Source organism: Oncorhynchus mykiss, chromosome 12 (assembly GCF_013265735.2).
Source record: "Oncorhynchus mykiss isolate Arlee chromosome 12, USDA_OmykA_1.1, whole genome shotgun sequence".
Classification (NCBI taxonomy): Eukaryota; Metazoa; Chordata; class Actinopteri; order Salmoniformes; family Salmonidae; genus Oncorhynchus; species Oncorhynchus mykiss.
The window spans coordinates 29,625,913-29,645,307 of record NC_048576.1 but is presented as its reverse complement, the minus strand read 5'-3'; the positions used below and the strand labels follow the sequence as shown (position 1 = coordinate 29,645,307).

The window sequence follows — 19,395 nt, the reverse complement described above, 5'->3', positions numbered from 1 at the left end:
AGGACAGAGTCAATCATCCAGTCATCCAGCCCAAGCTGTAGTAGGCCTAAGCCAGCCCTCCACACTTGCCTGGCTACCCAGACATTTGCGAAAACATTCAGGGCCATCTGATTGGTCCAGAAACCATTGGGCCAGAGGCTGAACACACATTAGTAAAGCGGCAGTTTGAACATTTGTCATAGGCTTTGATACTCTGATTGGTAAGAGGCGATCTAATCACTGATGACTTTGTTTTGTACAACAGTCCTTGTACCTCTTGTCTCCAGAAACGACTTCAATGATGTCAGTCTCAGACTAAAGTATGTAACGAATGACAGACCTCCAGGCTTCTAGGCCCTATACTCTTGGCCCTGCCTGCCTGCCTACATGCCCTTTCCCTGGGCCTAAATGTCCAGCTTACTCCCCCCCAATAATTCGATTTTTCCTCTCCACATCGAGACCTCTAGGCCTTTTCTCCCTGCCCTGCTTGCCTACCCAGTTGTGTAGCTAGCTAGTGCTGTTCGTTGTTGAATCTCAGATCACGTGCCTGCTGCAGAGCTCTCTCAACACACACACCCCTCTGGTCCTCCCCCTCCCTACCAATGATTGTATATTAAGCTCCCTCCCTACCACTTACTCATTCACTTACTCAGCAACAGCCTGCCTCACTGCCTGATAGTCAGCAGCAGGTCACAGTGAAATTAATATGTAAAAAATGTTTAAAAAAATAAAAATAAAAAATAAATGCCATGGTGGCCGTGGAGCAATTTAGAAGTAGCCCAAAACCCATAACCAATACATTTTCACCCACAACATAGTTCTCAAAGTAGCCCAATTTGCAGTAAAACCATGGACATGGCAACACTGGTTGTGATTGAATGGCAAAGACACACCCAAGAAACACTCACATCAAACCACACCCCCAAGACAACCTTCGTTTGCCTTCAGTCATGGTCGCTAGCGTTTCTTAATGAGCATTGACGAAAAGAGGCCAAATCAGGAGCCCTTTAAGCTTATGGATGAAATTAACTCCACAACTGGGTTATTAGCTACCAGTTCCCAAAACAGAAAACGGCCAGCAAGGTTTGGGGACGTGCATCACAAGAGGTTGCTGAGGGGAGACCATTTCACTAATCCGCTCCAGTCATTACCACAAGCCCGTTCTCCCCAATTATAAGGTGCATGTTACATCTACAATGGGGAAAGCAGCCCCCATTAGGATCAACTTAGATTTACAGGCATTACGGAACTAGATATTGGACAGACAATTTATGGCACTCAACAGTCACCCAGTACCCATTACTGCATTTCTGTAGATAACGCAGAACTAACTGTTTTTCTGCAGCAGCTTAAACTAAAGCAAGGTTTCCTAAACTTGGTCCCCGGGACTCCAAAGTTTTTGCCCTAGCGCTGCACAGCTGATTCAAATAATCAACTAATCATCAAGCTTTGATAATTGGAATTAGCTGTGCAGTGTTAAGACAAAACAACTAAACATGCACTGCTTGTGGTACCGATGACCGAGTTTGGGAAACTCTGAACTAAAAGGTACAAGAGGGTCGTTCGCCTCCAGGCAAAAGAGCTGATCAAGGGACTACAGGAAAAGGCAGGCCGAACAGGCCCCCATTAACATCAACTGGGTTGTAGTGGAGCGGGTCGAGAGTTTCAAGTACCTTGGTCCCCACATCACCAACAAACTATCATGGTCCAAACATACCAAGACAGTCGTGAAGAGGGCACGACAACACCCTTTCCCCCTCAGGAGACTGAAAGAATTGGCATGGGTCCCCAGATCCTCAAAATGTTCTACAGCTGCACCATCGAGAGCATCCTGACCGGTTGCATCACTGCCTGGTATGGCAACTGCTCAGCATCTGACCATAAGGCACTACAGAGGGTAGTGCGTACGGCCCAGTACATCACTGGGGCCAAGCTTCCTGCCATCCAGGATCTACATACTAGGCGGTGTCAGAGGAAACCCCCAAAAATTGTCAAAGACTCCAGTCACCCAAGTCATATAGACTGTTCTCTCTGCTACCGCACAGCAAGCGGTACCGGAGTGCCAAGTCTAGGACCAAAAGACTCCTTAACAGCTTCTACCCCCAGGCGATAAGACTGCTGAACAATTAATAAAATGGCCACCCAGACTATTTACATTGACCCTCCCCCCATTTGTTTTTACAATGCTGCTACTCGCTGTTTATTATTTATACATAGTCACTCTACCCTTACCTACATGTACAAATTACCTTGACTAACCTGTACCCCCACACATTGACTCGGTACCGGTACCCCCTGTATATTCAAACCAGCGACCTTTCGGTTACTGACCCAACGCTTTTAACTGATAGGCATCATACTTTGATCTGCTGTCATCCAAATATGTCTCACGAGTGGCGCAGCGGTCTAAGGCACTGCATCGCAGTGCTACATGCATCACTACAGACCCTGGTTTGATCCCAGGCTGTATCACAGCCAGCTGTGATCGGAAGTCCCATAGGGCTGTGCACAATTGGCGCAGCGCCGTCTGGGTTAGGGGAGGGTTTGGCCGGGGTAGGCTGTCATTGTAAAAAATGATTGGTTCTTAACTGACTCGCCTAGTTAAATAAAGGTTAAATAAAAAAATATCATTCAATTTCATGAAAAACATGATTTTGACTGTTCATTACCTTTAAATTTGGCAGACGCAATCTGGGCCTGGGTAGGGTAGGGCCAGAATGTTGCGGGCATGGGTAGGGATTCAAATGAATGCCCATGCAGGGCTCTAAGGGAAAGTAAGTGTGGAGACCTGGAGGTCCAGGGAGTAAGCTGGACGCTCAGGCCCAGTTTTACTGTGTGTGTGTTGCAAATTTATTTTTCTGCATTTGGTGCATGTGTACTGTGTTTATTGCCCATTCATAATCACTTTACCTCTACCTACATGTACATATTACCTCAATTACCTTGACTAACCTGTGCCCCCGCTCATTGACTCTGACCCAGTACTCCCTGTACATAGCTTACCTACTGTTATTTTATTGATGCTCCTTAATTATTATTAATATTATTTTTGTATTTTTTTTTTACCTCAGTTTATTTACACTTTTATTTTCTTAAAACTGCATTTTTGGTTAAAGGCTTGTAAGTAAGCATTTCACTGTAAGGTCTATTGTATAGACGCATTCAGCGCATGTGACAAATACAATTTGATTTGATTCAAGGGTCAGCCCATGCATGAGTTGACTTGAGGTAGAATATGAGGTCATTGCTGGCAAGTATTTTGATAAAATGTCATGTTGTAGCCTATGCCTAGGCCTCGCTAAAGGTAAAGGCTTAACTATCTTGCAAGTTCACGCACATCAGAACCACTGGGGGAATTTAGACAGGTGAATAATGTTGCAAGTGTAAGGGTGGGGAATTAGCTCGCTGGTTTAGGGTCATGAACCCTAAATGCTATCTAACTGGCTAATGGACAGCCCCTCTGCATTAGGTACTTGAACCACACCCCAGCGCTGGACACATGTAATAGGCTGTAGCAGCCTCCAGACCAGCAGTAGGCTACCATCAGCTACATAGGGATTCAATCCTAAAGGGGCCGTGAAAACCTGTAAGTAAGAGACCTAGGGCTTCAACCTTTAAACACATGGCACTGGCAACTGGAAGGTGTTGGTGGAGTGGAAGAAGGGATTCGAGGCACCAGGAGTTTAAAGTCCTACTCCAGTCTCTTTTTCACCTAATTTAGGACCTGATTTACTTAATAAGAGGCACATCTCAATAGGTGGTCCAGTTGCCTCATGACATTATGGCACAAGTGGGGGGAGGTTTGCTCCTCAAGCAAGGGGGGAGGCCGATGACATCAGCGGGCACCATCAGACCAACTCCTTGAATGCCCTACTCCTTGAAGTTTGCAGTCTAAAAAACACAAATTTGTGCAAAACATATGTTTTTACTCTTTAGTGTGTGTACACTGATGTATTTACACTTGGGATATCGCTTAACAGGAAATGTTCAATAATCTCCGGAGGACATCTTTAAGTTTATTGTTTTTATTTATTTATTTATTGCACCAAAGAGCAAAAAGGCAAAAATCCTGCAGGAACGTTGTACAAGAGACACTGAAAAAAAAATATTGCAGTAATAAAAGCCCAGAAAGGCTACCACACCAAAGAGTGAGCATAAACCTGGTCCTGTATATAGCCATGTTATTGTTATGTAATTTTCTTATCTTACTTATTATATATTTTTAAAACTTTTACTCTATTTAGTAAATATTTTCTTAACTTTATGTCTGCATTGTTGGTTAAGGGTTGTATGTAAGCACGGTAAGGTGTACACGTTGTATTCGGCACATGTTACAAATACAATTGCATTTGTGGGCAGGATGCAGCCAAACTTGCCCCCCCCCCCCCCCCCCCCCCCCCCACACACACCTCTTATTCTCGGAGATCTTCATAAACCTACCAGATAGCTGCTTAAATACCCCATGTGAAAGCTGTGCAAGGGATTTATAGACTTTCACTAGGAGCTGTATCATGAAATTAATAGTCAAGAAATGGATGTTGCAATCCAAGATTGCCCTCTTTTAAGTTCGATAAATTCTTCCAAACAAGAGTGGTGAATAACATAATACCACCATAATGTAACATAACAGGTTTTTTTAACCTCTACTCCTCACAGGAGAACACTAATACACACATTTATTGCATTGTTTTCCCAGTGTATTTATCATCCCATCCACCACCCCTTCATCTAAGCTGCTTTTCTACTATATGATTCTTGCAATTATTATTATTTTTTTTTTTTACTCAGTACTGCCAATTTGATTACATTAACCCCTGCAGTTGAAGGTGTTACAAATGGAAAAGTGCAACAAATAAATATACAGGTAGTTAGATACACAGTTAAGTCATGGAAGGCAGTCCACAGAATCCCAATATCAGGTGGAGGGACATAAGAAGAAAATACCATAAACTGTGATGGTGGTGATGTCTTTATTCACATATGTCCCATGTGTTAATGATCAGAACTGATCTAGGAACTACTCAGTTGTCATAAGAAATGAGAAACACAGCACCTGAAAATAAAATCATGGATTAGTAAATCCACATATTCCAAAGGAAAGTGTGTCCCATTATGTAGTACATTTACTTGATGTGGAACTGTTGAAATATAAACTTACAAGAATCCCTTTCCACAGCCAAGTGGTCCAAAGAACATCTCTGTTGGTAGGCAAACTTTTCGACAGACTCCACTCAGGGTGGGGCAAGAGAAGGGAAATGATGCAGCCTCATTCTGCACAACTATAGTTAAACCAAAAGGAGTACAAATTGGAATCAATAAAACAATAAACTTAAGAAAAACATATTGCATATACTGTATTACAAGCAACTTAGATGTAACTATTGAATGCCAATGCATTCATATCACCATTTAATTTAGAAGTGCTATTTTCATTAGGCATGTAAACACAAATTGAATCCAGACTTACTATTAAGTGATAGGAAAACCAGGAGCACCAGGAAGAGCACACGTTGACAAGACATTCTAGCTGCTGAAGAGGATTATGTTACTACTCCGTCTTTAACACAGAACTGAACTTTGGTCGTGGCCTGTTTTGTATGTTGGTCTTGAGGGAGGAGTGACTTTAATAAGGAACGCTATGGTCACTGTGAGAAAAGCTCAGGATGGAATTATGTGATGTCTGAATAGACATACTGTTCCTAATCACATTTAGTAAAACTGCTTCCCTGTAAAGAGTAGGCTACTCATGATGCAGTAGCATCACAGGACAGGAGCTCGAGAGCAAAAATTGTTTTCACCTGATCTAAAAAATGCTTTAGTCCATTTGTTAACAATTTCCAGGGAATGTTTTTCTCTCTGTGAGAGGCAACAATGTTAGCCTGAAATCACACGTATCTTCAATGTATGTTGTTTATATCAAATATACTTATTCTATATTTGCAGAACATATATAGTCCCACAAGTCTTTGACCTCTGCTGTCTGCCCTTTTAGGCCATATGTTTCAATAGCAGTGAGAGACCTTCAAACTTCTACATACTGTAGGTGAGGTTTTTTGCATCGCTGAAATTTTCATAATGCATAACATTATCACATTACAGTAAACCTCCATAAATGTACGCTGCCTTCTGATGGATCACATAGTTAAGGTTTGTAAAGACATGCCTGTATGGAAGGTAGGACTACTAGGGCCGCATTGTACTAGTTCTGCTTCTTGAGCTGTTCTTATGGTTTGAGGTTTTCTCTTGGGTTTGAGTCGTCCGGGTTTGGCCGGGGTAGGCCGTCATTGTAAATAAGAAGTTAAATAAGTTAAATAAAGGTTAACTTAGCAACCAGCATGTCTTAGCATATAGCTTTTGTTTTTATCAACTCAGTTTTCTTTTTACATGGGCTGATAAATAGATCCTGTGTTCCTTACACAGTAAGTGGAAACAGAGCAAAATGTATTATTGAATAAACAAATTCCCCTACTAAATATGCATCCAGAATGGCCCATTTAAATTTGTTATTACATTTGCAGTGCTGTACAAGCGGACTCTTTACAAGAATACTTCAGATTAGAGGTAGAATAGCTCAAATAAGTTCACTCCATTAGTAATTTCAATCCATGTTTTTTGGCGGTGTTATTTTAGCTCTGATTCTATTGTTTTTAACAGCTTAACTAACGGTGTGAGGGAGAAACAGAAAACAAAGAATATAACTAATAAGCAATAACCAATTCATGTTTAATGATCAATATAACACTACAAGTATTTAACTCTGTATCTGCTGAAAATGTTTTTTTATCTGTGTCCTGATAGGAGTTAGTTTGACACCATATATAATGGGGTTGATAAATGGAGGGATGACAATACTAGCAACCGACATGAGCTTTCCTAATACCTTTGGACCATCCCTGGATCCAAACAGAGCATCAAATATTGTTAAAATGATAAAGTTGACAAGGGCTATTAAATGAGGCAAACAAGTAGACATACACAAAATAAGAAATGCTACCAGTAAATTAAACCACACAAAGAAAGACCCATTGACAATATGTTTAACAATGTCCTCTTGGCAAGCAAGTCTTTCTATCAATGCCCAGTTTTGACAAAAGAGTCGGTCTATGTGTGATCCACAAAGAGGATACCTGAGCATTATTGAAATGGACACTCCTGTTGTACCACAGGGAAACAGCCAAATGAGCAACTTGCAGATGGTTACTCTTGTCATGACAGTTTGATAATGCAGAGGTCTACATATTGCCATGTACCTGTCAAGAGCCATCACAGTTAAATTAGTAAATTCACATAAGGAATATGTCATGATCACAAATATCTGGAGAACACAATTACTGAGTGAGATCATATTTGATCCTGTCAGTGTATACAAGAATGCAGGGTAGAAACCAGTGGATCCACACAGCCCGTTAATGCACAAGTTACACAAGAAAATATACATGGGCTCATGGAGAGTTCTGTGTAAAATTATAATCACAATCAAGGTCAAATTAAGAACAATTGTCAAAATAAATCCCAGGAGGGTAAAAACAAATATTATTAATCTATTTGTCCAAGATTCATCCAGCCCTGAAAATGTGAACATTATTATCGATGATATGTTGTCCATATCTCCCTCAATTTCAATGTTGATGTTTGATGCGGAAATAAAAAAGATTAGCATGTTTCAATCATAGCATTGTTTAAAAGAAATTAAACAAATCACAGATAGATTGCCATAATGACTGTAGTTGACCTGAAATAACGTTATTTCATTAACTTCATTAGCAATACAAAACAAATTAAAATCATGCTGCATTTCACAGAATTTCAATACTACATCTATACCTCTATACCTTTTGTACTTGCCTTTCACAGTGGTTTCCCAAACTGGCTTGATGACAGATGAGTGTGCTTGCATTTATATTACCTCTTCAAGAGGGAGGGTTCCCCGAGTCACCCCTAATTAATTATCTTAAAAAAATATACATAATGAATTGCTACTGTGAGAAAAGAGGGAATTGATTAATCCTTAAGTAAACTACTTGTTGATCCTAACATTGTTGCATTCATAACTCGTAGCCCTCCCCAAGTTGGGAACATTGAGTTTGACCCTGATGAGAACAAGACCACAGTTATGTGGTCTCGAGTGGCCACGAGATCAAGACCGACAAGATCAAGTACATCCACATCCTACTGTGACTCCAATGACCAAATGAGCAAAATGCATATTTAAGACACATAATACATAATCCTATCATTTATGTTACGCTGTTTGGCTGAACATAGGTTATAGTTCACTTTTTTGCACCTTACACTTAGAATTAGGGGTGACTCAGAAAACCCTGGACATTCTCAATGAACCCTGGAGTTCCCTGAAGAACCATTGCAGTCAATGTACCTTTGGTTGGTTGAGGGATTCTTGTAGTAACCTTTAATTTTTCAATGTAGCGAAGGCTACCTGGAGGAACCTTTTTGCTGGCGTGTGCGGAGCACTTTCAATTTCGCCATTGGATTTGTTGCGCTGCCAGACTCAGAAAAATCCTACAATGTGATTTTCTGGATTTTTGTTCTCATTTTGTCTGTCATAGTTGAAGTGTACCTATGATGAAAATTACAGGCCTCTCTCATCTTTTTAAATCAAATCAAATCAAATCAAATTTTATTTGTCACATACACATGGTTAGCAGATGTTAATGCGAGTGTAGCGAAATGCTTGTGCTTCTAGTTCCGACAATGCAGTAATAACCAACAAGTAATCTAACTAACAATTCCAAAACTACTGTCTTGTACACAGTGTAAGGGGATAAAGAATATGTACATAAGGATATATGAATGAGTGATGGTACAGAGCAGCATAGGCAAGATACAGTAGATGGTATCGAGTACAGTATATACATATGAGATGAGTATGTAAACAAAGTGGCATAGTTAAAGTGGCTAGTGATACATGTATTACATAAGGATACAGTCGATGATATAGAGTACAGTATATACGTATGCATATGAGATTAATAATGTAGGGTAAGTAACATTATATAAGGTAGCATTGTTTAAAGTGGCTAGTGATATATTTACATCATTTCCCATCAATTCCCATTATTAAAGTGGCTGGAGTTGAGTCAGTGTCAGTGTGTTGGCAGCAGCCACTCAATGTTAGTGGTGGCTGTTTAACAGTCTGATGGCCATTATCAATATCCATTATTAAAGTGGCTGGAGTTGAGTCAGTGTGTTAGCAGCAGCCACTCAATGTTAGCGATGGCTGTTTAACAGTCTGATGGCCTTGAGATAGAAGCTGTTTTTCAGTCTCTCGGTCCCTGCTTTGATGCACCTGTACTGACCTCGCCTTCTGGATGATAGTGGGGTGAACAGGCAGTGGCTCGGGTGGTTGTTGTCCTTGATGATCTTTATGGCCTTCCTGTGACATCGGGTGGCGTAGGTGTACTGGAGGGCAGGCAGTTTGCCCACGGTGATGCGTTGTACAGACCTCACTACCCTCTGGAGAGCCTTACGGTTGTGGGCGGAGCAGTTGCCGTACCAGGCGGTGATACAGCCCGACAGGATGCACTCGTTTGTGCATCTGTAGAAGTGAATTTCTTCAGCCTCCTGAGGTTGAAGAGGCGCTACTGCGCCTTCTTCACGACGCTGTCTGTGTGGGTGGACCAATTCAGTTTGTCCGTGATGTGTACGCCGTGATGTGTTACTACCCTCTCCACTACTGTCCCATCAATGGATAGGGGGGTGCTCCCTCTGCTGTTTCCTAAAGTCCACAATCATCTCTTTTGTTTTGTTGACGTTGAGTGTGAGGTTATTTTCCTGACACCACACTCCGAGGGCCCTCACCTCCTCCCTGTAGGCCGTCTTGTTGTTGTTGGTAATCAAGCCTACCACTGTAGTGTCGTCCGCAAACTTGATGATTGAGTTGGAGGCGTGCATGGCCACTCAGTCGTGGGTGAACAGGGAGTACAGGAGAGGGCTCAGAACGCACCCTTGTGGGGCCCCAGTGTTGAGGATCAGCGGGGTGGAGATGTTGTTACCTACCCTCACCACCTGTGGGTGGCCCGTCAGGAAGTCCAGTACCCAGTTGCACAGGGCGGGGTCGAGACCCAGGGTCTCGAGCTTGATGACGAGTTTGGAGGGTACTATGGTGTTAAATGCTGAGCTGTAGTCGATGAACAGCATTCTCACATAGGTATTCCTCTTGTCCAGATGGGTTAGGGCAGTGTGCAGTGTGGTTGAGATTGCATTGTCTGTGGACCTATTTGGGCGGTAAGCAAATGGGAGTGGGTCTAGGGTGTCAGGTAGGTTGGAGGTGATATGGTCCTTGACTAGTCTCTCGAAGCACTTCATGATGACGGAAGTGAGTGCTACGGGCCGGTAGTCATTTAGCTCAGTTACCTTAGTTTTCTTGGGAACAGGGACAATGGTGGCCCTCTTGAAGCATGTGGGAACAGCAGACTGGGATAAGGATTGATTGAATATGTCCGTAAACACACTAACCAGCTGGTCAGCGCATGCTCTGAGGACGTGGCTGGGGATGCCGTCTGGGCCTGCAGCCCTGCGAGGGTTAACACGTTTAAATGTTTTACTCATGTCGGCTGCAGTGAAGGAGAGTCCGCAGGTTTTGGTTGCGGGCCGTGTCAGTGGCACTGTATTATCCTCAAAGCGGGCAAAAAAGTTATTTTGTCTGCCTGGGAGCAAGACATCCTGGTCCGTGACGGGGCTGGTTTTCTTTTTGTAATCCATGATTGACTGTAGACCCTGCCACATACCTCTTGTGTCTGAGCCGTTGAATTGTGACTCTACTTTGTCTCTTTTCTGACGCTTAGCTTGTTTGATTGCCTCGCGGAGGGAATAGCTACACTGTTTGTATTCGGTTATGTTTCCGGTCACCTTTCCCTGGTTAAAATCAGTGGTTCGCGCTTTCAGTTTCACGTGAATGCTGCCGTCAATCCACGGTTTCTGGTTTGGGAATGTTTTAATCGTTGCTATGGGAACGACATCGTCAATGCACTTTCTAAGGAACTCGCTCACCGAATCAGCATATTCGTCAATGTTGTTGTTGGAAGCAATGCGGAACATATCCCAGTCCCCGTGACTGAAGCAGTCTCAGATTGGTCGGACCAGCGTTGAACAGACCTGAGCGTGGGAGCTTCTTGTTTTAGTTTCTGTTTGTAGGCAAGGAGCAACAAAATGGAGTTGTGGTCAGCTTTTCCGAAAGGAGGGCGGGGGAGGGCCTTATATGCGTCACGGAAGTTAGAATAGCAATGATCCAATGTTTTACCAGCCCTGGTTGCGCAATCGATATGCTGATACAATTTAGGGAGTCTTGTTTTCAGATTAGCCTTGTTAAAATCCCCAGCTACAATGAATGCAGCCTCAGAATATGTGGTTTCCAGTTTGCAAAGAGTCAAATAAAGTTTGTTCAGGGCCATTAACGAGACGTGGTGTGATCACACGTGGGGAATATATACGGCTGTGATTATAATCGAAGAGAATTTCCTTGGTAGATAATGCTGTCGGCATTTGATTGTGAGGAATTCTAAGTCAGGTGAACAGAAGGACTTGAGTTCCTGTATGTTGTTGTGATCACACCACGTCTCGTTAATCATAAGGCATACGCCCCCGCCCCTCTTCTTACCAGAAAGATGTTTGTTTCTGTCGGCGCGATGCGTGAAGAAACCAGCTGGCTGCACCGATTCCGTTAGCGTCTCTCGAGTGAGCCATGTTTCCGTGAAGCAAAGAACGTTACAGTCTCTGATGTCTCTCTGGAATGCTACCCTTGCTCGAATTTCCTCAACCTTGTTGTCAAGAGACTGGACATTGGCGAGTAGTATGCTAGGGAGTGGTGCGCGATGTGCCCGTCTCCGGAGCCTGACCAGAAGACCGCTTCGTTTGCCTCTTTTACGACGTCGTTGTTTTGGGTCGCAGGCTGGGACCCATTCCGTTGTCCTGGGTGGAAGGCAGAACATGGTGCCTGACTGGTCCCACGCTCCTCACGGCGACTGTCTTGCTCCAGACACCAAACCATCCACTCTACCTCATCACTCCCTTCAACTATCTCACAATACTCCTCACTCAGTCTATCCCAATACTCCTCTTCTCCCTCAAACTTGCCCCTCGGCTTCGCCTACCAACCCACGTGCTTCCTCCAAAACATTTTTTGGGGTTGCCTCTCGGGCTTCCTTTGTGGTCGCGAACTTCGGAGTCGCTATTGGTCCTCCTTCGCTGCCTCCACCTGCTTCCATGGCAGGGTCTTGTCCCCTGCCATCACATCCTCCCATGTCCATGATGTCCTCCATTCACTTTTCTCCCGGGCCCAGGATCCCTGCTCCTCCTGGCCACGCTGCTTGGTCCTCTTGTGGTGGGATCTTCTGTTACGTTCATTGGATGAATTAGACCAAGATGCAGCGTGGTAGGAGAACATCTTACTTTATTTTAAAATGACCACGGAAAAACAACAAAAATACAAAACAAACGTAAAGTTCTGTAGGCTACACAGCACCTATACAATATCAAGATTCCACAAACTAAAGGGGAAAAAAAGGCTGCCTACATATGATCCCCAATCAGAGACAACGATAGACAGCTGCCTCTGATTGGGAACCATACCAGAAAAAAAACAAATAAATAGGAAAACTAGAATGCCCACCCAAATCACACCCCGACCTAACCAAATAGAGAAATAAAAAGGCTCTCTAAGGTCAGGGCGTGACACTTTCCACACCTTTGATTGTGCAACATTTGCCCATTATTTTTTTCAAAATTCTTCAAGCTCTGTCTAATTGGTTGTTGATCATTGCAAGATAACCATTTTCAGGTATTGACATAGAGTTTCTCAGTTTTCTCCTATCACAGTGCTTGGTGGCACCACCAAGCAAGCGGCACCATGAAGACTCTTAAGTAGCATCACCCAAGTGGGTGCTACAGTCTGTTAGTGGAGAGGAGTGGCTATCCAGCTAACCATCTACAAAGCAGAAGGATGGAGAAAGTGAGGGGACAGCGAGGTGCATTGCTAATGCTGTGGACCTGACTGTCTCTATTTTTATGATTTTCTGTATGCTCATGGATTTCAGTTTGTATTGACTGCTACAGTTAATAAGTGTAATAAAAACTTGAACTTGAAAACATAGGCTACTGCTACACAGGGGTGTAGTGCTGCCGGAGTGCACCTGAGCAATGCTGCTTCACTTCTCAAAATGTTGCTTGTACCAACAAACGGGTGTGATCTTTCTACAGTGGTCCCTGCAGCGTATGCTCAAACCAGTGTGATTAGAACGCTTATTTAGAACGTCCAGCTTCGATTCATGCAACAGTCAGCATTTGGCCTGGACACTATTTTTTCACAAACATTTTGCACAAACACAGTCCTTACAAAGTTGTGTCCTGAATATGACCAGTTTATTTTGGGATTGGCTATGAAAAGCCAACTGACATTTACTCCTACACTCTAAAAATAAAAGTTTCCTGGTGTATCCTTTAGGGGTTCTTCAAATTGAAACTGTGGGGGAACCCCTATAAGTTCTTTGAAGAACCCTTGAAAAAGGTTGTTCGAAGCACCCCTCATAATGGTTCCTCTAAGAACCTTTTGGGGTTCATTTTATTTACTCTGGCCACCCTCGCTCCATTATAAAAAATATTTTAATAATAATAATACAAATATTGACTATTGATTTAAATAATTCATTGTGATTTAATATTTACAAAACACAAAATTGCTAATTAAAAAAGAAATCACCTTAGAAAGTCAGTTAAGGACAAATTCTTATTTACAATGACGTCCTACCCCGGCAAAACCCAAATGACACTGGACCAATTTTGCGCCACCATATGGGACTCCAAATCACAGCCAGATATGATACAGCCTGGATTCAAACCAGGGACTGTAGTGATGCCTCTTGCACTGAGATGCAGCGCCTTAGACCGGTGCACCACTTGGGAGCCATGAACCAATATGACACATACTGTGTATATATATATATATATATATATATATATATAAACTCTGCAAAAAAAGAAATGTCCCTTTTTCAGGACCCTGTCTCTCAAAGATCATTTGTAAAAATCGAAATAACTTCACAGATCTTCATTGTAAAGGGTTTAAACACTGCTTCCCATGCTTGTTCAATGAACCATAAACAATTAATGAACATGCACCTGTGGAACGGTCATTAAGACCCTAATAGCTTACAAACAAGCAATTAAGGTCACAGTTATGAAAACTTAGGCCACTAGGAGGCCTTTCTACTGACTCTGAAAAACACCAAAAGAAAGATGCCCAAGGTCCCTGCTCATCTGTGTGAACGTGCCTTAGGCATGCTGCAAGGAGGCATGAGGACTGCAAATGTGGCCAGGGCAATAAATTGCAATGTCTGTACTGAGACGTCTAAGACAGCGCTACAGTCCAGAAAAAAAACATTGCTTAAAGAAAAAAATAAGCAAACACCTTTGGTGTTCGCCAAAAGGCATGTGGGATACTCCCCAAACATATGGAAGAAGGCACTCTGGTCAGATGACACTAAAATTGAGCTTTTTGGCCACCAAGGAAAACACTGTCTGGCGCAAACCCAACACCTCTCATCACCCTGAGAAAACCATCCCCACAGTGAAGCATGGTGGTGGCAGCATCATGCTGTGGGGGTGTTTTTCATCAGCAGGGACTGGGAAACTGGTCAGAATTGAAGGAATAATGGATGCTGCTAAATACAGGGAAATTATTGAGGGAAACCTGTTTCAGTCTTCCAGAGATTTGAGAATGAGACGGAGGTTCACCTTCCAGCAGGACAATGACCCTAAGCATACTGCTAAAGCAACACTCGAGTGGTTTAAGGGGAAACACTTCAATGTCTTGAAATGGCCTATTCAAAGCCCAGAACTCAACCCAATTGAGAATCTGTGGTATGACCTAAGATTGCTGTACACCAGTGGAACCCATCCAACTTGAAGGAACTGGAGCAGTTTTGCCTTGAAGAATGGGCAAAAATCCCAGTGGCTAACCATGCCAAGCTTATAGAGACATACCCCAAGAGACATGCAGCTAAAATTACTGCAAATGGTGCCTCTACAAAGTATTTACTTTGGGGGGTGAATAGTTATGCACGCTCAAGTTCTGTTTTTTTGTCTCAGTTCTTGTTTCACAATAAAACAATTATCTGCATCTTCAAGTGGTAGGCATGTTGTGTAAATCAAATGATTCAACCCCCCAAAAAACTATTTTAATTCCAGGTTTTAAGGCAACAAAATAGGAAAAATGCCAAAGGGGATGAACACTTTCGCAAGCCACTATAAATGAGCTATATGTTTATTTATTTATTTTTATTAAAACAAATAAATAACCTGTTTCTGCTTTGTCGTCATGTGGTATTGTGTGTGGATTTATGGGGGGGGGGGGGGGGGGGGGGGGGACGATTTCATCTATTTTAGAACAAGTGTGTAATGTTACAAAATGTGGAAAAAGTCAAGGGTTCTGAATTCTTTAGGAATGAACTGTAAACACTTGGAGTTTCCTAAATGGCAATGGCACTTGTATTGGAACCAGGAGCTATGGTCATATGAGACGAAAATAGAGGTCTTTGGCCAAACACACCAGCGGTGTTCAGTACATTTAGTAATTGCTTGCTTTTCTAAAGTCTACCAACCTTGCCAACTGGAATGCCATCTCAGATAGTTAGACAAGCTAGCTACTCTAACTTGATTGATAGCCTGAAATGGCTTCTTGGTAGCTAGTTATGAGGTTGGGAGATTGGGAACCTATCTGGGCTTGCTAAAGCCACCTTTATAAAATTGCTAGGTGGCTAGGAATATTACAGAGAAACTAAATGTTCTAATAAAAATAATAAGTATTATTATTTATTTTTTAAACAGGACAAATCTGAGGGAGCATGTGCCCCATAAGGGAATGACACCTCTGGCACAAAGCCTTGAAAACAGGGTTGGCAATCATTTTGATATTTTTGAGAGAAAAATATATATTACTTGTTAAAAAAAATATCTTTCTCTTTTATTAGTATAAAAAGTAATAAATATAGCTCAGTTTTGGTATCATTTAACTACAGTATTTTTTGCTCAACTTTGTCAAGGGTGCCAATAATTTGAGGTGACTGTATAAAACATTGGGCACAGAGGGAATATGGCTCCATGCTCCCTCACCCAGTTCCATCAGAGTTACAAGAGTGTTGTCTGACGGGAGGTCATTACAACTCGCCCTCATCTGCTCACCCTAACCTCCAGACACCAGCCACAAAGAGTTCCATTTGGTCGGAGTGTCCTTTAGGTCTCATCAGTGTGGTTTTAATTGCTTTCCAGGGGATGAGTGGATTAATGACCTAGTAGCCCAGATAGCTAGTCTGATGAAGAATATGGTTGTCAACTAACTCCTAAAATATACTGAGAACAACAAATAATATCCCAAAAGAAACTGAGAATGAAAATAAAACTGAAAAGTGAAAGGTTTATAACTAGACTGCAATTGTAGACCTGCCTGTCAGCATTTTGTCAATATCAAAATGTGCCAAATGTCTACCAAAGACATCAGTAAAGTAGCTAATTACGGAGAATTATTAGTGCCACGTTGAAAATTAAATGCTTAAATACTAAATTGGAATGTGAAAATTATGAATACATTTACATTTTTTGGTAACACTTTATTTGGATAACCTATCTGTCGATGCTCTAGAGACTAATATGTCAACAGCATGACTTTAACCTTTCAGTAGCATTTCAGCGGTGTAGCTCTTCATTTTCAACATGGTAGTCTATAGTCCATCTGTACATGCTCAACAAAGAATCTGTATACTATTTGCAAAGCTTTAACTTCCTAACATGCCTCCCCCTTTGTACTCCAAACATAACGATGGTCATTATAGCCAAATAGTTCTCTTTTTGTTTCATCAGACCAGAGGACATTTCTCCAAAAAGTCTGTTCTTTGTCCCATGTGCAGTTGCAAACCGTAATCTGGCTTTTTTATGGCAGTTTTGGAGCAGTGGCTTCTTCCTTGCTGAGCGGCCTTTCAGGTCATGTCGATATAGGACTCGTTTTACTGTGGATATAGTTACTTTTGTACCTGTTTCCTCCAGCATCTTCACAAGGTCCTTTGCTGTTGTTCTGGGATTGATTTGCACTTTTCGCACCAAAGTACATTCATCTCTACAGAACGCGTCTCCTTCCCGAGCGGTATGACGGCTGCGTGGTCCCATGGTGTTTATACTTGCATACTATTGTTTATACAGATGAACGTGGTACCTTCAGGCATTTGGAAATTGCTCCCAAGGATGAACCAGACTTGTGGAGGTCTACACATTTTTTTCTGAGGTCTTGGCTGATTTCTTTTGATTTTCCCATGACGTCAAGCAAAGAGGCACTGAGTTTGAAGGTAGGCCTTGAAATATATCCACAGGTACACATCCAATTGACTCAAATAATGTAAATTAGCCTATCAGAAGCTTCTAAAATGATATAATTTTCTGTAACTTTCTAAGCTGTTTAAAGGCACAGTCAACTTAGTGTATGTAAACGTCTGACCCACTGGAATTGTGATACAGGGAATTATAAGTGAAATAATCCGTCTGTAAACAATTGTTGGAAAAATGACTTGTGTCATGCACAAAGTAGATGTCCTAAACGACTCGCCAAAACTATAGTTTGTTAACAAAAAATTTGGAGTGGTTGAAAAATTAGTTTTAATGACTCCAACCTTAGTGTTTGTAAACTTCTGTCTACTAGCTCTCTAGAAATACTTTCCTTTGGATAGCTCACTTTCCATGCATGGCAGGACTAGTGTTGTTAATGAAGGTAGACCGTCTCTGATGTTGGCAACATTACAACCAGGACGGACTGTACTATTGGATGCAAAACTGCCGGCACATACAGATGCAGCTCTCATGCAATGCAATTATCTTTTTAATTGCCGTAACGTTAGTTAATAACAGCCAGAACATACATTCACATAGCTATGAGCTAGCATGTTGTAAACTGTAAAGTAAATAGCTAGATGTGTTATCTCCACTAGCTATACATCTTGTTATCGCATAACAAATGTATACAACAAAATATCTCATACATTGCATATTAGTCCACATCTTCTGACATCTGGCTCGTCGTTCTTGCACAGGAAGTGGAGAAGGGGAGACATTTTTCAGTGACACCAGATCACAACAAACAGTGAACAGCGAGGGGGAGAGAAAAATTACGGTTAGGGAGAAATTAACCATATGACCACTAGGTGTCAACGTATACGCACAGATCAATTTGATTTCAACAGTGCTTGATAGAGTCCACAAACTAGTTTGCTGCACTGGTGTAAAATGTAACTTTTGCACATGATTTATATATGAATTTATCTGGAAAATTTGGGAGAAAATTAATGGATCTGTTAAACATATACATGCATCTATGTATTTTCTCTGTAAACTGATTTGATAACTGATCTGCAATTCTGAGGTTAAGTGGGACTAACTAAATGAGAAATGGCATTCTAGGATATATGGAAATACAGCAGACTTTGTGGTATCAAATGCCTTCTTATACTTTAGGATGGGGGATGCAACCCACCTCATATGAAACCATTCCTGTAGACAAATTTACCTAGGCCCCTACCTGCTGAGTATAAAAAATATAGATTATATACCACAAAATAAATTGAATGGGCTTGTCATTCACACAGTAATGATGAAAAATCAAGTGCATTTAATCTAAATATGGGTATATGAGGACCCCTAGTGGTCACTGGGTTTTTCCCCTTTCCTTTGCAAAAAAAAAACAACTAGAGATCGTATGCAGTAGCTTGCAATGCAATGAGATATATTTGACCCCCGTATTTACTCTGCAACATTTTTTGTCATTGACTCAAACAAAATATAATTGTATGAGCTATGCATATGTGTACCGGCATAGCCGCGGGAAGTAGGGGTGCAGCAACACCTGAATAATGATAATATATATATATATTTTAAACTTGACAAAAATATATATTTTTTGAAAAATGTATTTTTTCACAAAAGTAGTGCACTGATATTAGCGGACCAATATAGATGGCTATAGCACAGGCAAAGAAAACAAATCCCAGCATCTCTGGTAGCTGTATAATTAAGAATAGCATCTCGCAGGATCCAATAGTTGGAATTGTGAGCGTTGATGCCCTGTCCCTTTCTTTGCGAATGTCATTCTAATGGTTTCCAGAAAGAACAAAAGCTTGTCCTCAAACATTTACATCAAAATGCGCAAAGTTATGGGTAAAGACACAAAACATCCACATCAATTAAATCTTTTTACTGCTCAAATAACATGGAAAACAACCACTTTTTGTGCAGTATTAATTTACCAACCTTACAAACCACTTCATGTAAATTTACATGACTGTATTGTACAGAAGTTTGTACCTGTAGAAGAGTGGAGGCTGGTGGGAGGAGCTATAGGAGGACGGGCTCATTGTAGTGGCTGGT

The 19,395-nt window shown here is 41.6% G+C and overlaps 1 protein-coding gene and 1 long non-coding RNA gene across 2 annotated transcripts; both read right to left on the bottom strand.

The window, feature by feature from the left end:
- Window positions 1–4,930: 4,930 nt before the first annotated feature.
- Window positions 4,931–5,594, bottom strand: LOC110539137. Its single transcript, XR_002475870.2, has 3 exons — window positions 5,447–5,594; window positions 5,138–5,258; window positions 4,931–5,032 (listed from the first exon to the last, which is right to left on the bottom strand). It is a non-coding gene; the product is annotated as an uncharacterized LOC110539137 (long non-coding RNA).
- A 798-nt stretch (window positions 5,595–6,392) lies between these two features.
- Window positions 6,393–7,825, bottom strand: LOC110536843 (olfactory receptor 15-like). Its single transcript, XM_021622515.2, has one exon. It carries the CDS (start codon window positions 7,637–7,639, stop codon window positions 6,731–6,733), a length of 909 nt encoding a protein of 302 aa, XP_021478190.2. The 5' UTR covers window positions 7,640–7,825; the 3' UTR covers window positions 6,393–6,730.
- Between the last annotated feature and the right edge of the window lie 11,570 nt (window positions 7,826–19,395).